Source organism: Pongo pygmaeus, chromosome 6, assembly GCF_028885625.2.
Source record: "Pongo pygmaeus isolate AG05252 chromosome 6, NHGRI_mPonPyg2-v2.0_pri, whole genome shotgun sequence".
NCBI lineage: Eukaryota > Metazoa > Chordata > Mammalia > Primates > Hominidae > Pongo > Pongo pygmaeus.
In genome coordinates this window covers 35,485,590-35,503,781 of record NC_072379.2, presented here as the reverse complement: position 1 = coordinate 35,503,781, position 18,192 = coordinate 35,485,590, and the positions used below count along the sequence as shown (strand labels likewise).

The following is an 18,192-nucleotide window of genomic DNA, read 5'->3' as shown; positions in this document are numbered from 1 at the left end:
AAGGACTATAGGTCCGCCTGGGACATATTTAAGATGCAGAAATCAAGAAAATGTGACAACCCTGGAAGAGGAAGCAAAGGTGGCGCTAGCTGAGGAGACAATAAGGGAGCAGTGGGGATTTAAGAAGATCCCAGTCTCCAGGGTAGAGGACGCATCCCTAGGGGCCCAGACCCTGGGGCAGGTGCCACTGGGAACAGAGCAGAGTGGGAGGCTGGGAAAGTGTCCGCCCCTGCCCTTTTCCAGGGAGGAGCTGGAAAAGAATGCAGGCAAAAGTCGGGGAGGAAACACTCATTCCTAATGAAATGACATCCGTAACATCAGATACAAACAGGAGATGAGCGCGATGCTGGGACAGGCACACTGGCCTGTGCGCCCCCTGCCGTTTCAAGCCAGGGGTGTCCATAGTGCGGGGGACAGGGAAAGCGAGGCACAGGGTGGGAGACAGGGAAGGCGTGGGGGACAGGGAAGGCACAGCGCCGGGGACAGGGAAGGAGCAGCGCGGAGGTGCAGGGTCTGTGTGGGCAGGGAGGCGAGCTGAGAAACAGCTGAGAAACAGCGGCCCCAAGGGCCGACGCTGGGACTGCCAGTGTGTGGGACACCTTGTCTACAGTCCACTTCCTTTTTTTAAGGACCTGGATCAAGGCACAAGAAGAGCTAGCCAGGAGCTTGGAGGAAGGCAGCGGGGGCGGCGTTGCAGGTTCTCTGCAGCCCCCAGGCGCGCGCACCTGGCGGCCGCGCGCACCTGGCGGCTGCGCTCTGGATGCCCCGTGAAACCGAAGGGCGCAAAGCAGGGAGGTGGGGAGGAGGTTTTGGAGACCACAAGTGCTGGGAAGTGGAGCCGCCAGGAGGCCTGGGCCAGGTGACCAGGGCAGGCTGTGCGAAGTGATGAGATCCTGGATGTATCTTGAAGGCGGCAGACGCTATGAGGGTTGCAGGTGGAGTGGGAGAGCAAAGGGGGCAAAGAGGACCCCAAGGTTCTGGCCCGAGGCACTGTGATGGCGGAGATGTCATCTCCTATACAGGAAAGGATACCGACGGGCAGAGAGCTCTGCTTCTCACCTTTTCTGGTCTCTGAAGCAACTTAAATCCATGTGCAGGCAAGTGAGATTCTAGTTTTATACTTGTCTGACAATGACCAGGGGAAGGCCAGAAAGGAAACATAGATAGTGGAAATAATAGTCATGTTTTAGGGGAACATAAGGAAAACCAGTATTTGAAAGGGACATTTTCCACCTCAGTATCCTTACAAACATCACATTTTCAGCCACGTGGTGAAAAATCTACATTTATTTTTTTCCCTCCGAGAACTGGTACTGGCATTAGGCCCTGTTTATCAACTCTTCAGGATCTATGTGTGTATACTACTCCCATTGTAAGAATCGAAAGCTCTGGGAAAAAAATTCATCAAAGCTTTAAAACCAAAACCCTCCTCTGATGGTTTCCGGGTTTGCATTAAAGATCATATGATAAGAATATTTTTAAAACTATTTTTTTGTTGTTGTTTTGAGACAGAGTTTCACTACTGTTGCCCAGGCTGGAGTGCAATGGCACGATCTCAGCTCACTACAACCTCCGCCTCCCAAGTTCAAGTGATTCTCCTGCCTCAGCGTCCTGAGTAGCTGGGACTACAGACACCTGCCACCATGTCCAGCTAATTTTGTATTTTTAGTAGAGATGGGGTTTTGCCATATTGGTCAGGCTGGTCTCAAACTCCTGACCTCAGGTGATCCACCCACCTCGGCCTCCCAAAGTGCTGGGATTACAGGCATGAGCCACCATGTCTGGCCTATTTTTAATGGTCAAATAGGTATGGAAAGAACCTTAGAATGATTTTTCTAGATTACACATTAAGGTCTATTTACTTTCCAATAGTTGATAGGAGTTTTATGTACACAAGGCTCTGAATCAGAAATGGAGAGTTGAGTGGCCACAATAACATACTGTTATTTGTTGTTGATGACACAGTCATGGAGAGAAACAATGCAGTAATGCCATAAAGTTGTCATATCCTTTGATTCACGAATACATTTGCAGGTCTCTTTCATAAAGAAAACCTCCCAAATGAAAAAAGGCTTTTGGGATAAAGTGACTTTCACATTATTTTTACCAGAATAAAAGAAGCAATGAGCAACAGGGCCGAGCCAGCCTTCATCGAGTGCTAGCTGTGAGCTCCTTCCTGTGCTTGGCACTCATTTAATCCTCATAAGAATGCTAGGTGCTGGTGATTATGAGCTCACAGTACACACGGGAAGACAAGGCTCTAAGGGGTCACAGAACTGTATGGGAATAAGTCAGAATCCAAATTCAAGCAAACAAAAACAAAAGCCACGCTTTTCCCTTTACACAGAAGATCACACAGCCTTTAAAAGAACTATGCAGATACTGAGAAAGGCTCAGGAGAACAAGCAACAAGAAACTCTGTTAGACTTGTAGGCACTGGACATGATTCTCCTACTCTACTCTTAAAACCTGCCATATGCAATTTATTTTATTTTGAATATAAAGCTTTTTTTTTTTTTTGAGATGGAGTCTCGCTCTCTCACCCAGGCTGGAGTGCAGTGGCGCGACCTAGGCTCACTGCAACCTCTGCCTTATAAAGCATTTTCTAAAGGTACAAGCTAAATTTTAAAAATATCTCTACACAACTGATGTATAACAAAAATTAGTTCTACCTCATAAACATGTGGCTCAGCCCTCCGAACACATTTTCCTGTTCTCAACTGGTGAACACTCTAAAAACAGAACAGATTTGAGCTTTTCCAGGCCCAGAAAAGCTCGCGTGGGGATTTGCTGTGCGTGTGACAACACTGCCACCCTGTGGCAGCACAGCTCCACACATGCTTTGGGCCGTATTTGCAAGTTCTCTGTAATCCCCCTGGAGACCTGGATCAGCTGGGTGGAAATGCAGGCTCTCTCTAAGCATAGGACTCAGGGCAGCTGAAATTATGGAGTTTCCTTTAAAATGTAGCTTTTAATAACTTTTTCTGAAAATTTTATTTTACTGGTGGGCTTCCCTGTAAATGCCTGCCCCCAGTACTGCAGAGGTTTCCATCAGAACCAACGCCACTCAACACGAATTCTGGAAACTTTTTTAGGGCTTTTGCTATGGAAATCACTTCAGATGTAGGCTCCTTCCATCTGTGAAACACTATAATGACACACTATTTCTGTCACTGTCTGAACAGGGCAAATGGACAAAATGTCTCCAGACAGGTTTATTTTGTTGTTTGCTTGTTTGTTTTATAAGGCAGTGATTTTTAACTCTTTTACCAGAAGAACTTTATGGTATCAAGAAATGCAGAGATATCTGATGAAGCATGTAGTAATACCTTTAGATTGGTCAAATTTATAGAATTTGGATTTTTTAAAAAATGAAGAAACCAAGAAGCAGGGCCCATAAAAGGCCAGTTACTTTCAAAAGTTCATTCTTCAGAGAAAGGCCTGCTATCACTGGTCTGTTATCCTGGTGAATAACAGAACCAGGATTAGAAACCACGTCACTTTACTCCTACATCAGAACATTTGCACTTTATCAGACTGATATAATAATTTCCTTTGCATTTTTGTGAGCTGAATTGCAAATTAACTCAGGTACCTTGTCTCATCCGTTAGCACAGTTTATCACTGCTGTTTGTGTGACTTAGGAAACAGAGACCCAAGAGCTAACTCACACCTTATCATTAATCGGCATCCACAACCGGCTATGTGACCTCCCCGTGTCTTGGAGCCCAGATGTGTGGGATGACGTTAACTGCAGTGTAATCTGTTCCATGCTTTCACAGCTACACAGGCTGAGTTTGAGGAAAACCAATACTGACCATGTCCCCACTAAGCCAGAGTCCCCCGCAGGTGTCCAGTGCAGCCCAGTTTACAGCCTGAGGCACACTTTCTTTCACAGATACAGAAAGGAGTGTTTTCTGGAAAATGTAAAATTCCAGGAAAACTACTTAAAGTTAGTTGAAAGATGAGAATATTTGCTATGATTCAAGCGCCCTTTGATTAAGACAGTGAAAATATATTTTGGAATAGAGTAAACTTCAGTTTCTAAGAAATTCACTAACTTTTCCCGAGAAGATCAAATTTCTTTGACCATCTACATTAGGATTTTTTTAATGCAAATCTATTCTCATAGAGTCTTCAAGTTATAGACATAATAAACCACTTACATTTTCTCAAGAAAAAATAATACATAATAGTATCTGCAAACTTTCTGGAGGGCTCTGGTCAGGTTTACTCACCATTTCAGAACATTTCCTATGAGTGTCAGATGAGCTATATAATTTCTAATCGCTACAATGAACCTACAAAGTGGATACTGTTTAGCAGATGAGGAAAGTGAAGATAGGTTCTGCATGCTGGGCCAGAATTGAAAGCTCGGCTTTAACACCCCAATGATGTAGGCTTGCCCTTGGCCTCCACCAGGCTAAGCCTCTGTGCTCATCAGAGATTCACTACCACTTGAAGCTGAAGCAGTTACCCTGTTTGCACAAAGACATAGAAACAGCCAGCAGGGGGAGCACCAATAAAGCCAATACTCATTGCAATGTTTCTTGTAAAGCAAGAAGTGCTAAGCTAGGCGCTAAACTAAGGAAGGAAGGAATTCACGAGATGGATCAGTGTTACATTTTATCACCGGATATACACAAAAGAAGTGCCTCTCACAGCCCAGTGAACTAAGGGAAGGAAGAGCTGCGAAATCCCTTAAAATAGAGGACATTCAAAGCAGCGAAAGGATGATGTGACTCATGCCTCCCTTTGATCCCCTCTTCTGGTAAGATTAAGCAAGCATTGGCATCAAAATGTGCAGACTAGGATCAATGGCTTGGAAGAAATATGTAAAAACAATGGCAGAGTGCTCTTAAGAAACATTACGTCACTAACATCCTTAATTGAAGAGAGCATCATAGCCAACATAAATAAGTAGATATCAATAAATCTGATCAACCAATTCACCTCTGGCATTTGGACATTTTCTGTGTCTGTATAAGGAAGATCAAATGAGCCCACACAACTAAGCACAGTGCCTAGAACAGACAGGACTGAAGCAGCAGGCATGGTCATCACTGGGAACCATTATTATTTTAAGTGCTGTACTGTCCTAGGGCTTGAAACCCAGTATATTCTTATTTATGAGTTAATATTAATCTATCATATTGAAGCCTTATTACTTTGATTCATAGGAAAAGTCACCCTTGACTTTTAAAAGTGGAAAAAATATATCCCAGAAAACACCTCATATCAATAATATAACAAACTTCTTCCTTCTTTCACAGATTCATAGTATTCAATCATGTAGCTATACCACATCTTCATGTACCATAGCTTCATCTACAAATCCCCTCCTGATGGGCATGAACATTGCTTTCATCTCGTGTTGTTACAAATAATGCCACAATAAACAGCCTTACACATGAATCATTTTAGATTTTTGCCAGTGAGTCTTCAGGGTAGATTTCTAAAAGTAGGATTTCTGTGTCAAAAACTAAATGTATGTGTAATTTGGCTAGATACTGCCAAATTCACCACCATAAAGCTAGCACTTTGTATTTTGCTCAGCAATGCATTTAAGGTCCCCACAGTTTAATGAAAAAGGTGTAGTAACAAACTTTTGGGCTTTTGCCAATCCCATAGGTGATGAACAGTGTTCACTGTAGTTCATTTACATTTCTCATTATGAGTAAGAGTTTTATTTCTTTCCTTTATTTATTTTCATTTTCTCTTTTTTGTCATTCAAAAGGGTTTTTTGTTTGTTTTCCCTAAAATCAAACTTATTAATATTTTCTCTGAGGTCGAATTTATCAATGTATTGAAAAGGATAGTAAGAGAGAACATCTTAAACCTAGAGAAAGTTACCAATATCCAAAGAAGGTAATAGAATACCAAGTAGATTTAACCCAAATACTACTGCAAGGCAGTTACTAATGAAACTCCCAAAAGTCAAGGATAAAGAAAGGATCTTAAAAGCAGGAAGAGAAAAGGAACAAATAATATACAATGAAGCTCCAATATGTCTGGCAGCAGACTTTTCAAGGGAAAACCTTACAGGCCAGGAGAGAGTGACATAACATATTTAAAGTGCTGAATGAAAAAAAACTTTTACCCTAGAATAGTATATTCAGCGAAAATATCCTTCAGACATAAAGGAGAAATAAAGAATTCCCTCAAACAAAAGCTGGGGAATTTCTCAAATCTGACCTACAAGAAATGCTAAAGGGAATACTTTAATCAGAAAAAAACAGACATTAATGAGCAATAAGTAATTACTTGAAGGTACAAAACTCACGGGTAATAGTAAAAACACAGAAAAACAATATGATAACACTGTAACTATGGTGTATAACCTACTCATCCTAAGTAGAAAGACTAAACAATGAATCAATCAAAAATGATAACTACAGCAACTTTTAAAGACATACACAGTACAATAAGTATAAATAGAAACAACAAAAAGTTAAAAAGTGGGGAGATGAAGTTAAAGCATAATTTTTATTCATTTTCTTTTTGCTTATTTGTTTACGCAGCGTTACGTTCTAAAATAGTATTTGCAAGCCTCATGGTAACTGCCAACCAAATAACATACAATGGTTACACAAAAATAAAAAGGAAGAAACTGAATCATACCACCAGAGAAAAACACCTTCACTAAAGGAAGACAGGAAGGGAGGGAGGGAGAGAGGACCAGAAAACAGGTAACAAAATAACAGGATTGAGTCCTTACTTATCAATAACATTGAATGTAAATATACTAAACTCTCAAAAAACACAGACTGGCTGTATGAATGAAAAAACAAGACCCACTGATCTGTTGCCTACAAGAAACACACTTCACCTATAAAAATACACCTCAACTGAAAATAAAGGGATGGAAAAAGATATTCCATGCCAATGGAAACCAAAAAAAAGAGCAGGAATAGCTATACTTAGACAAAATAGATTTCAAGACCAAAACTGTAAGAAGAGATGAAGAAAGTCATTATGTAATGATAAAGGGGTTAATTCAGCAACAGCATATAACAATTTTAAATATACATGCACCAAACACTGAAGCATCCAGATACATAAAGCAAATATTATTAGAGCTAAAGAGAGAGATAGGACCCAATAAAATAATATCTGGAGATTTCAACACCCCAATTTCAGCACTGGACAGATCTTCCAAATGAAAAGCAACAAAGAAACATCAGACTTAATCTACAGTATAGATCAAATGGATCTAATAGATATGTACAGAATATTTCATCTAATGGCTGCAGAATACACATCTTTTCCTCAGTACATGGATCATATGTTAAGTCACAAAACAAGTCTTAAAACATTTTTAAAAACTGAAATAATATCAAGCATCTTCTCTGACCACAATGGAATAAAACTACATATCAGTAATAAGAGGAATTTTGGAAACTATACAAATAATGGGAATTAAACAACATGCTCCTCAATTACCATTGGGTCAAGAAAGAAATTAAGAAGGAAATTAAAAACCTTCTTGAAACAAATAATAATGAAAACACAACATACCAAAACCTATGGGATACAGCAAAAGGAGTACTAAGAGGGAAGTTTATAGTCATATGTGCCTATGTCAAAAAAGAGGAAAAACTTCAAACAAACAATCTAACTATGCAACTTAAAGAACTAGAAAAGCAAGAGCAAACCAAACCCAAAATTAGTAGGAAAAAGAAATAATAATCAGAGCAGAAATAAATGAAATTAAAATGAAGACAATAATACAAAAGATCAGTGAAACAAAACGTTGATTTTTTAAAAGTTAAACAAAATTGACAAACCTTTAGCCAGATGAAGAAAAAAAGAGAGAAGATACAAATAAAATCAGAAATGAAAAGGGAGACATTACAACTAATACCGCAGAAATTCAAAGGATCATTGGTGGCTACTATGAGCAACAATATGCCAATAAATTGAAAAATCTAGAAGAAATGGACAAATTCCTAGACACATACAGTGTACCAAGATTGAACCAGGAAGAAATCTAAAACTAAAACAAATTAATAACAAGTAACAATATCGAAGCCATAATAAAAAGTCTCCCAGTAAAGAAAAGCCTGAGGCCTGATGTCTTTCTTCACTGCTAAATTCTACCAAACATTTAAACAAGAACTAATACCAATCCTACTCAAACTATTCCAAAAAACAGGGGAAGAGGGAATACTTCCAAACTCATTCTATGAGGCCAATATTACCCTGATACCAAAACCAGACAGTGACACATCAACAAAAGAAAACTACAGGCCAATATCTCTGATGAATATAAATGCAAAAATCCTCAACAAAATACTAGCAAACTGAATTCAACAATACATTAGAAAGATCATTCATTGTGGCCAAGAGACATTTATCCCTGGGGATGCAAGGATAGTTCAACATATGCAAATCAATCAGTGTGATACATTACATAAACAGAATGAAGGATAAAAACCATATGATCATTTCAATTGATATTGAAAAGCATTTGATAACATTCAACATCCCTTCATGATAAAACTTCTCAAAAAACTGGGGATAGAAGGAACATATCTTAACATAATAAAAGCCATATACAATAGACCCACAGCTAGTATCTTACTGAATGGAGAAAAACTGAAAGCCTTTCCCCTAAGATCTGGAACATGACAAGGATGCCCACTTTCACCACCGTAATTCAACATAGTACTGGAAGTCCTGGCTAGGCAACCAGACAAGAGAAAGATATAAAGGACATTCAAATCGGAAAGGAAGAAGTCAAATTATCTTTGTTTGCAGATGATTGGATCTTACATTTGGAAAAACCTAAAGTTTCACAAAAAACCTATTGAACTAATAAATTCAGTAATGTTGCAGGATACAAAATCAACCTACAAAAATCACTAGCATTTCTATATGCCAACAGTGAATGAACAATTTGAAAAAGAAATTAAAAAGTAATCCCATTTACAGTAGTCACAAATAATATTAAATACTTAGGAATTTAACTAAAGAAGTGAAAGATCTCTATAATTTAAACTATAAAATACTGATGAAAGAAATTAAAGAGGATACCAAAAAATTGAAAAATATTCCATGCTTATGTATTGCTAAAATTTCCATACTGCCCTAAGCATTCTACAAATTCAATGCAATGTCTATCAAAATACCAATGACATTCTTCACAGAAATAGAAAAAAAAATCCTAAAATTTATATGGAACTATAAAACAGCCAGAATAGTCAAAGCTATCCTAAGCAAAAATAACAAAACTGAAGGAATCACATTACCTGACTTCAAATTATACTACAGAATTATTATAACCAAAACAGCATGGTACTGGCATAAAAACAGACACACATACCAACAGAATACAGAACTCAGAAACAAATCCACATACTTATAGTGAAGTCATTTTCAACAAAGGTGCCAAGAACATACACTGGGGATAACAGCGTATCTTTAATAAATGTGCTAGGAAAACTGGATATTCATATGCAGAAGAATAAAACTAGACTCCTACCTCTTGCCATATACAAAAATCAAATCAAAATTGATTTAAGACTTAAATCTAAGACCTGAAGCTATGAAACTACTACAAAAAAAATTGGGGAATATCTCCAGGATATTGGTCTGGGCAAAAATTTCTTGAGCAGTACCCCACAAGTATAGGCAACCAAAGCAAATATGAACAAGTGGGATCACATCAAGTTTAAAAGCTTCTACACGGCAAAGGAAACAACCCACAAAATGAAGAGACAATCCAGATAATAGGAGAAAACACTTGCAAACTACTCATCTGACAAGGGATTAATAACCAGAATGTATAAGGAGCTCAAACAACTCCATAGGAAAAAGTCTAACAATCCTATCAAAAAATGGGCAAAAGGCCGGGCGCGGTGGCTTACGCCTGTAATCCCAGCACTTTGGGTATGCTGGTACATGCCTGTAGTCCCAGCTACTTGAGAGGCTGAGAGAGGAGAATCGCTTGAATCCAGAAGGTGGAGGTTGCAGTGAGCCGAGATTGCACCACTGCACTCCAGCCTGGTGACAGAGTGAGACTCCGTTTCAAAAAAAAAAAAAAAAAAAAAAAAAATTGGGCGAAAGATTTAAATAGACATTTCTCAAAAGAAGACATACAAATGGCAAACAGGCATATGAAAAGATGGTCAACATCATTGATCATCAGAGAAATGCAAATCAAAATTACAATGAGATATCCTTTCACCTCAGTTAAAATGGCTTATATCCAAAAGACAGGCAAAGACAAATGCTGGTAAGGATGTGGAGAAAAGGGAACCCTCATACCCTGTTGGTGAGAATGTAAATTGGCATAACTATTATGGAGAACAGTTTGGTGGTTCCTCAAAAACCTAAAATAGAGCTAGCATATGATCCAGCAATCCCACTACTGGGTACATACCCAAAAGAAAGGAAATTAGTATATTGAAGAGATAGCTGCACTCCCATGTTTGTTGCAGCACTGTTCACAATAGCTAAGACCTAAGTGTCCATCAGCAGATGAATGGATAAAGAAAATGTGGTACATATTGTAAACCAAAAATGAAATTCTAAGGCTCCCTAACCATCTGAATGGACCCCTCTTCTCAGCCAAGGGGATTCCAGAGTTAACTTAAAAATCTAGTTCAGGCCATGATGGAAGAGGGGGTTGGACATGCCTCATTACACCCTCCAGCATTAACATCAACTCAGACCTTAAGTCTGATAGGAAACATTTACAACGTATTCTCTCTGAAGCCTGCTACCTGGAGGCTTCATCTGCATAAAACCTTGGTCTCTACAACCCCTTATTTTAATCCAGACATTCCTTTCTACTGATAATAATGCTTTCAACAGACTGCCAATCAGAATATGTTTAAATCTACCTATGACCTGGAAGTCCCCCAACACCCTGGTTCGAGTTGTTCTGCCCTTCCAGATTGAACCAATGTGAATCTTACATGTACTGATTGATGTATTATGTCCCCCTAAAATGTATAAAAGCAAGCTGTACCCCAACCCCCTCAGGCACATGTTGTTGTCAGGACCTCCTGAGGCTGTGTCATGAGTGCATCCTTAACCTTAGCAAAATAAACTTTCTAAATTGATTGAGACTTGTTTCAGTTACTTTTTGGTTTACAATATACACAATGGAGTGCTAGTCAACTATGAAAAAGAATGAGATCTTGTCATTTGCAACAACAGGAGTGGAACTAGAGATCATCTTGTTAAGTGAAATAAGGCAGACACAGAAAGATAAATACCACATGTTCTCACTTATTTGTGATATCTGAAAGTCAAAGTGACTGAACTCATGGACAGAGAGTAGAAGGATGGCACAGGTAGTGGGGAACTCACTGGGGAGGAGGGGATGGTTAATGGGTACAAAAAAGTATATAAAGAATGAATAAGGCCTACTATTTAATAGCACAACAGGGTGTATATAGTCAATAATTACTTACTTGTACATTTTTAAATAACTAAGAGAGTAACTGAATTGTTTGTAACACAAAATATAAATGCTTGAAGGAATGGATACTCCATTCTCCATGATGTGATTATTTCACATGGCATGGAGACATCAAAGTATCTCACGTACCCCATAAATATATATACCTACTCTGTACCCACAATTAAAAATGGATTTTAAAAAAACAAATTTATCAACGTTTTCCATTATCACATTTGGATTTTTAGTCATAATTGGAAAAGCATAACCTACTCTCATTTTACAGATGAATTCACCTATATCTTCTGCTAGTATTTATAAGGTTTCCATTTGCACACTTAGATTTCTGATTCATTTGATTTTTTTTCCTACCGTATACAATGAAAACATGTACAATTTTCTTTTTTCCTTATGGCTATTCGATGATCACAACTCTATTTACCAGTTTATTTCCCCCCATGAATTTGATGTGTTGACCCTATTGTATACCATGCTTCGATATACAATTGGCTCTACATGTTCTATTCTGCTTCATTGAGCTAGTGTAATTGTAATTATAATTACTGTAATTATGAAGGTGCTAAAACCTATTTTTAAAATTGGTAAGGCTTACCCATCCCTCGTGCTTTTCGGGGTTTTCCTTATTCTTGCTTATTTTTCCAAGAAAACTTTATAATTAGCTCTGAAACAAAACCTGACTGACACTGTGATATATATATAAATGTATCACATACATACATATATCACATATATATCACATATATATACAATGAAATATTATTTAGCCTTAAAAAAGAAAACAATCCTGTCATTTGTGTCAATGTGGATGAAACTGGAGGACATTATGTTAAGTGAAATTATCCAGACATAGAAAGAAAAATATTCCATGCTCCCATATGTGGAATCTAAAAAGTTGATCTCACAGAAGTAGAGAGAAGCTGGAGAGCAGAGAAGAAGGATGGGGAGAGGTTGGTCAACAGGTACAATGTTACAGTTAGACAAGAGGAATACACTATGGTGTTCTATCATACAGTTGTGTGACTACAGTTAATAATAATGTATTACACGTTTCAAAACAGCTAGAAGAAAGGGTTCTGAATGTTCTTACCACAAGAAAATAATTAATGTTTGAGGTAATGGATTTGCTACTTATCCTGATGATGACTACACAATGTGAACATGTATCAAAACCATCATACTTTACCTCATAAATATGTACAATGATTATGAATCAATTAAAAATAAAATCAAATTTAAGAAAATTTTAAAGAGCCATTGCCACACCCTCTTTCCTCCAAAAGAGTGCCTATGAGTAAAAGAGCATTAAGTATAATTGTCATTTGATGAGTCTCAATAAGGCATTTTTTTCTTATACCTGCCAGAAGTCAATATCCACTGTGAATGAATAACAAATCACTTTGCAAGTCAGATGACTTCCAAATTTTAGCTATTGACAAATTTGAAAGATAATCTAATTAGGTATCATTCAAGGATCATAAAAGGATCATTCAAGATAATTTCTGAGGACAGGTCTCTATGTGATTTTTAGCATGTTAGATCCTGAGAACTTCAGGAATTAAAAGGCACTGCTATAAGAGAACTTTTCATCCTTATATACTATCTATGTAAAGTGTTTCCTGGGGGCTTACTTCAATAAAAATGAAGAGTCACATAATTAATGTTGAACCTTTTCTTATCAGTAAATCATGTTCAAACACAATGGATACATGAAATTTTTTTAATTGTCTTTCATCTTATTAATAAATGTCTTTTCAAGAAAAATTTACTTTCCATGTTTAACAATTATATGTCAATAGTCGTAAGATATTTACACTGTTTTGATTTATTTTGTAATTTTTATGAGAACTCATCCCAGAAAAATATTTTTCTACTTAGTTTTATGATCACATCAAATAAAAAATATAACTTAGAGAGATATTTTAATTTTATAACATATTTTACTTAAAGTCCTTATTAAAGACTTTCAAGCATAAAATACGAATTGAATAGAATAAAATTTTACATGGGGACTGACCTGGAAATGTGAAATCAAGAAAATATAAACTTTCTTACTGATACAGAAGAGTCTTTCCATGTAATTTTTAATAGGTGATAGTAAACATCCAACTTTTATTAGATACATTTAAAATGTCAATATTTATAAGATGTCATGAATTACATTCTCGAGTATTTAAAACTATGAAGAAACTTTATAGATGCCAGCTGTGCAATGTGAGGGCACAGGTAGTTTTCAGAAATCCTTTCAAAGGCTCCGTGAACAGAGCGTAGGCTCAGACTTTAGCAGCTGAGAGCTATAGGGTTGGAAAACAGGACTGAGTAGCTCCAAAACCACCTGGCTACTCCTTATGATGCATGATGGTAGTTTCGGGAAGCATTAATTCAATTACCCTAATGAAGGCTTCTCCTGATCATGCTGACTGGCAAACAGAAAAGTAGAAACTAAAATATTCCATATATTTCAAAAGTAGCATGGGCAACTAAAAAAGAATCAATAGGCAGCTTTCGACTCTATCTAGACTACAAAAAACAAACCACCAAACTAAACCAGTCTGTGATTTCACTATCTGGAAGGTCGTGCAAAGCAAGAAGTTCCAAGCAATTAGCGGAAGCACCTGCTGGGGCATTAGTACTCACGTTCAAACCCCTTCCTGGGGCAGCCCTGGAGGTGTCCTCATCGCTGTCTGCACCCGACAGCACGAGCTGCTCAGCCTGGAACACAAGCACCAGGCCACGTCATCTCCAGGTGAAAGTTCAGACAGAAAACATAGTCCTTAGCGATCATTAAGGCAAAAATGCCAGTGTGGCCACAAGGCAGCAAACCCTTCACTTAATAGGCGTAACCTTTGCCACTTCTGCCAGTTTATGAACAGACCGGAACCAAAGTGCTCCCTGATTTGGAAATCACAATTTTGAAATCCACACTCATAGGAATGAGTTTTCTTTCTTTTTTTCTTTCTTTTCTTTCTTTCCTTTTTTTTTGACAGTGTCTCGCTGTGTCACCCAGGCTGGAGTGCAGTGGCATGATCTCAGCTCACTGCAACCTCTACCTCCCAGGTTTGAGTGATTCTCCTGCCTCAGCCTCCCAAGTAGCTGGGATTACAAGCGTGTATCACCACACCAAGCTAATTTTTGTATTTTTAGTAGAGACAGGGTTTCACCATGTTGGCCAGGCTGGTCTCGAACTCCTGACCTCAGGTGATCTGCCCACCTTGGCCTCCCAAAATGCTGAGATTACAGGCGTGAGCCACCTCACCCAGCAAAAATATGCAATTTTAAAACAGTAGTGGGCCTGAAGTGATGGAGTTAGGTCAGCAACCAAATTAATTAGGTTTTGAGGACTTCAAAGTTTTTTGTTTTTTTGGTTTTTGGTTTTTTTTTTTTTTTTGGGGGGGCAGAGTCTCACTCTGTTGCCCAGGTTGGAGTGCAGTGGTGCTATCCTGGCTCACTGCAACCTCCACCTCCCAGGTTCAAGCAATTCTCCTGCCTCAGCCTCCCGAGTAACTGGGACTACAGGTGCACGCCACCACACCAGGATAATTTTTTTGTATTTTAGTAGAGGCAGGGTTTCACCTTGTTGCCCAGGCTGTTCTCAAACCCCTGAGCTCAGGCAATCTGCCCACCTCAGCCTCCCAAAGTGCTAGGATTACAGGTGTGGGCCACCGCTCCTGGCCCAAGGACTTCAAAGTTTTAATCACTGCCCAGCTAATTCACTGGGTGTACACAGAAAAATTTCACCAAATATCTCACTCCATATGATCCAGAAAAGAAAAATGGTAATATTTCCTTCTGTTGCACCAGAATCATCTGGTGCAACTGGAAAATTCAATTTCTAGACACCAACCTGGCCTCCCAAATGAGAATATTTGGGTACATGACCCAAGAATCCAATGTTTAAACTAGGTCTCAAGGTGATTCTTAGGTACTTTTGAGAACTGCTGTGTTAGGAGAATAAATAATGTCAAGCTGATATAAAACTATAATGCTTTTAAAACTTTAAAACACAAAAGCTTTAAAACAAAAGAGATTTGCTATCATTTATTTTAGCTAGTATCATATCCCTTTAAGTATATTTCCTATTGATATTTTATACACACATTCACACACATAAAACACATACACATATACACACATACCTATAATTTTTTTTCCTTTAAGGTGATATAGTAAAGAGTCACCTTAAGTTTTAAATGCCTCAATAATTCTCCATTCTTAGCATCTGTTCACTGAGACCTCTGCAGACTGACATCACAGGATTTTACAAATTATTTTAAAAAATTATTTGTTTCCAATCCTTTTTCTTGATAAAGAAATTGATACCACACTATATACTATGTAAACCAGTGATTAACGGCAAGGACTTTGGAAAGACAGGCTTGGGTTTGAATTCTGGTGTTTATGAATTCCGGCATTTACCTGAACTATGCTCGGCTTGGAGTTGCTCAGCCTAAGTTTCTTCCCTGTAAAATGGAGCTGATAATGCCTCTCTCACCAGGTTTCTAGATAAACTAAATGAGGTTGCATTTAGCACAGTACCTCAAACAATAAAAATCAAGAGAAAGAAGCTAAAATTTAACACAAAACAATAACAAATTATCCAATAAAGATAAGACTGAAGAAGGGATGTCTAGAGCAAAATATAGTAAAATAAATGAGAAGGAAAGTGATAAATGAAAGATAAGGTAAAGAGAAATGAAAAATATTTCTAGCAAGTTCAGGACAGCAAGAAAGAAAACAGGCTTTGTATCTGAGGAATATGAGCCCCTTTAATGATCAGAACCAGAGAGGCAGTGAAATGCACAGCAGTCATGTCTCACTCCACCCTTAAACCAAATGGTGACTTCTTGAGGCCACCTGCTATGTGGGCTCCAGTCTAACTGACGCCAAGGAGCCATAAAATGCCACACACTGGACACCAGGACTCCTACCCTATAGCTCAACAAGGGATAGCCAATCACTAACCAATGTCATCTCCGTAAACCAGTGACAATTCCTGTGGAACAACTTTGTATCAGCCCACTCCTTGTCTCCCTTTGCCTTTAAAAACCTTCCTATAACCATGGCTGAATCTCTCCAAGGCAACCTGAAAGTGTGTCCTAGGCAGTCAGGCTCACCTTTTGCCCAATAAAGTCTCTATATTAATCTTGCCTCAGTTTCTTTTTTTAGGCCGACATATCTGGTCTACGTCGGCAGGATTCAGAGTGATCCTCACACCAGCACCCAGCGTTTTCTCTCAGACCCAGCTCTTGGTACCAGCAACATATTGGGTCCCCAGCTCCCGAGGATCCCGGGGTGCAAAGGGTGAGACCTCCTGAATCCGGACTGCCCTATGATTTTCACCTGGGCTGCCCTTTCCACTGCTCCCTTTCTGGAATGGAGGCTCTATCTTTGCCTTGCAGGGAAGTGATTCAGGCATCAGTGATTAAAGAGGAAAACTACCTTTTCCACCTTGGAGCAGGTAGGTCAAGGTATTGGCAGTTTGGCACTGGTGGTATCACTTCACATAACATGCTTTTAAAACTGCAGCTGCTTTCTACTGTTTATAATTTGGACTTTAAAAAATTTGTGACCAATTCCTATTAGTTTTATACCAAAAGGTGCATGAAGGTGAGTTCTCTCACCCCCAAATTAAGAGATTTGAGATTTTTTTTAGAGACCACTCCTTAAACCCCCAGAAAAACTCTTTAAATGCCTAAACTGCCTGCAGACCTTTCTCAGTCCCTTGGAGATGTAAATCTTACCATGTCTTGGAAATGTTAACATGCATTGTATTAGCTAAGCAGCATTCCAGCTGAGAACAGGTTTGATACATAGTTAATGTTCTCGGGACATACCACATTTATTTCCTCAGTGGATATCTTTTGCTCAGGAAAGAAACATTTATAAGAAATTAATTTGAATTATTTGTCTCGGATACTCATTTATAATCCTATCTACTGAAGGAAACCAAAATATTCCTCTGCTAAGTACTGGGGATTGGTAGCTGAAGAAGGTTAACATCCAGGGAGACACTGCCCCTTCCCCTGGCTTGCCTGCTGACAGAACGGCAATTTAGAAAGACAAAGGTTTTCCTGCCTGCCATTCTCACCTAAAAATACGCTCCATTATAAGACTTGCTTATGGGCTCAGAGACAGCAGTGCCAGGGAATCTAGGTGCAGTCTTTATTCATCCCATAAATTTACCTTCCCACATTTTCCTGCCTTTTGGCACTACTCCCCACGTTTTCGGGCAGGTTTTGTTTTCCTGTCTTTCCCACTGTTTCTTTAATTATCCTCATTCTGGACCTTGTATATAGACAGTCAGCTGAGAAGCTGAGACCCTAGGGAATACGCTAGACAGGACAGATGGGGCTTGTACCCCATTTGCAGCTAGAAAAACGTTCCTTCTTTTGAAGTTTTTCTGGTGGCTCTGGGTCTTGTGAGGACTGTATTGCACCTCTTTGGAGATACTTGGCAAGTCTCTGGTTAAATCATAACCTTGGTTAAGGCGTGTTAGTTTTGGTGAGTCACTTGGAAAGGTACCTTTGGTTTAAAAGAGGAAAAAATTAAAAAAATACAAAAGCAGGGATATTGGCTGATTTGTCCTGGCTAAAATCTGATAAGAGATTGAAAAGATTTATGAGCTCTCTAGTCAAAAGGTAACTTAATGAGTAACTGATATTTGGGATATATATGTATACACACGGACACACACACACACAAATATATATATATATGCATGCATATTTTTTGAGTCCTCTGTTCTCTCTATAAAAGTTTCTCAG

At 38.6% G+C, this 18,192-nt stretch overlaps 1 protein-coding gene across 6 annotated transcripts in view; it reads right to left on the bottom strand.

Moving 5' to 3' along the window:
- The window catches only part of COBL (cordon-bleu WH2 repeat protein), a 299,291-nt gene that overhangs the window by 141,960 nt on the left and 139,139 nt on the right, over nucleotides 1–18,192 (bottom strand). For 2 of the 6 annotated variants that reach the window (XM_054495468.2, XM_063667308.1), the window contains exon 6: nucleotides 14,066–14,140. The exons of the other annotated variants lie outside the window; for them this stretch is intronic. In XM_054495468.2, the coding sequence (XP_054351443.1) occupies nucleotides 14,066–14,140 (75 nt within the window). The remainder of the gene's footprint in view (nucleotides 1–14,065; nucleotides 14,141–18,192) is intronic. 6 annotated transcript variants of the gene reach the window in all.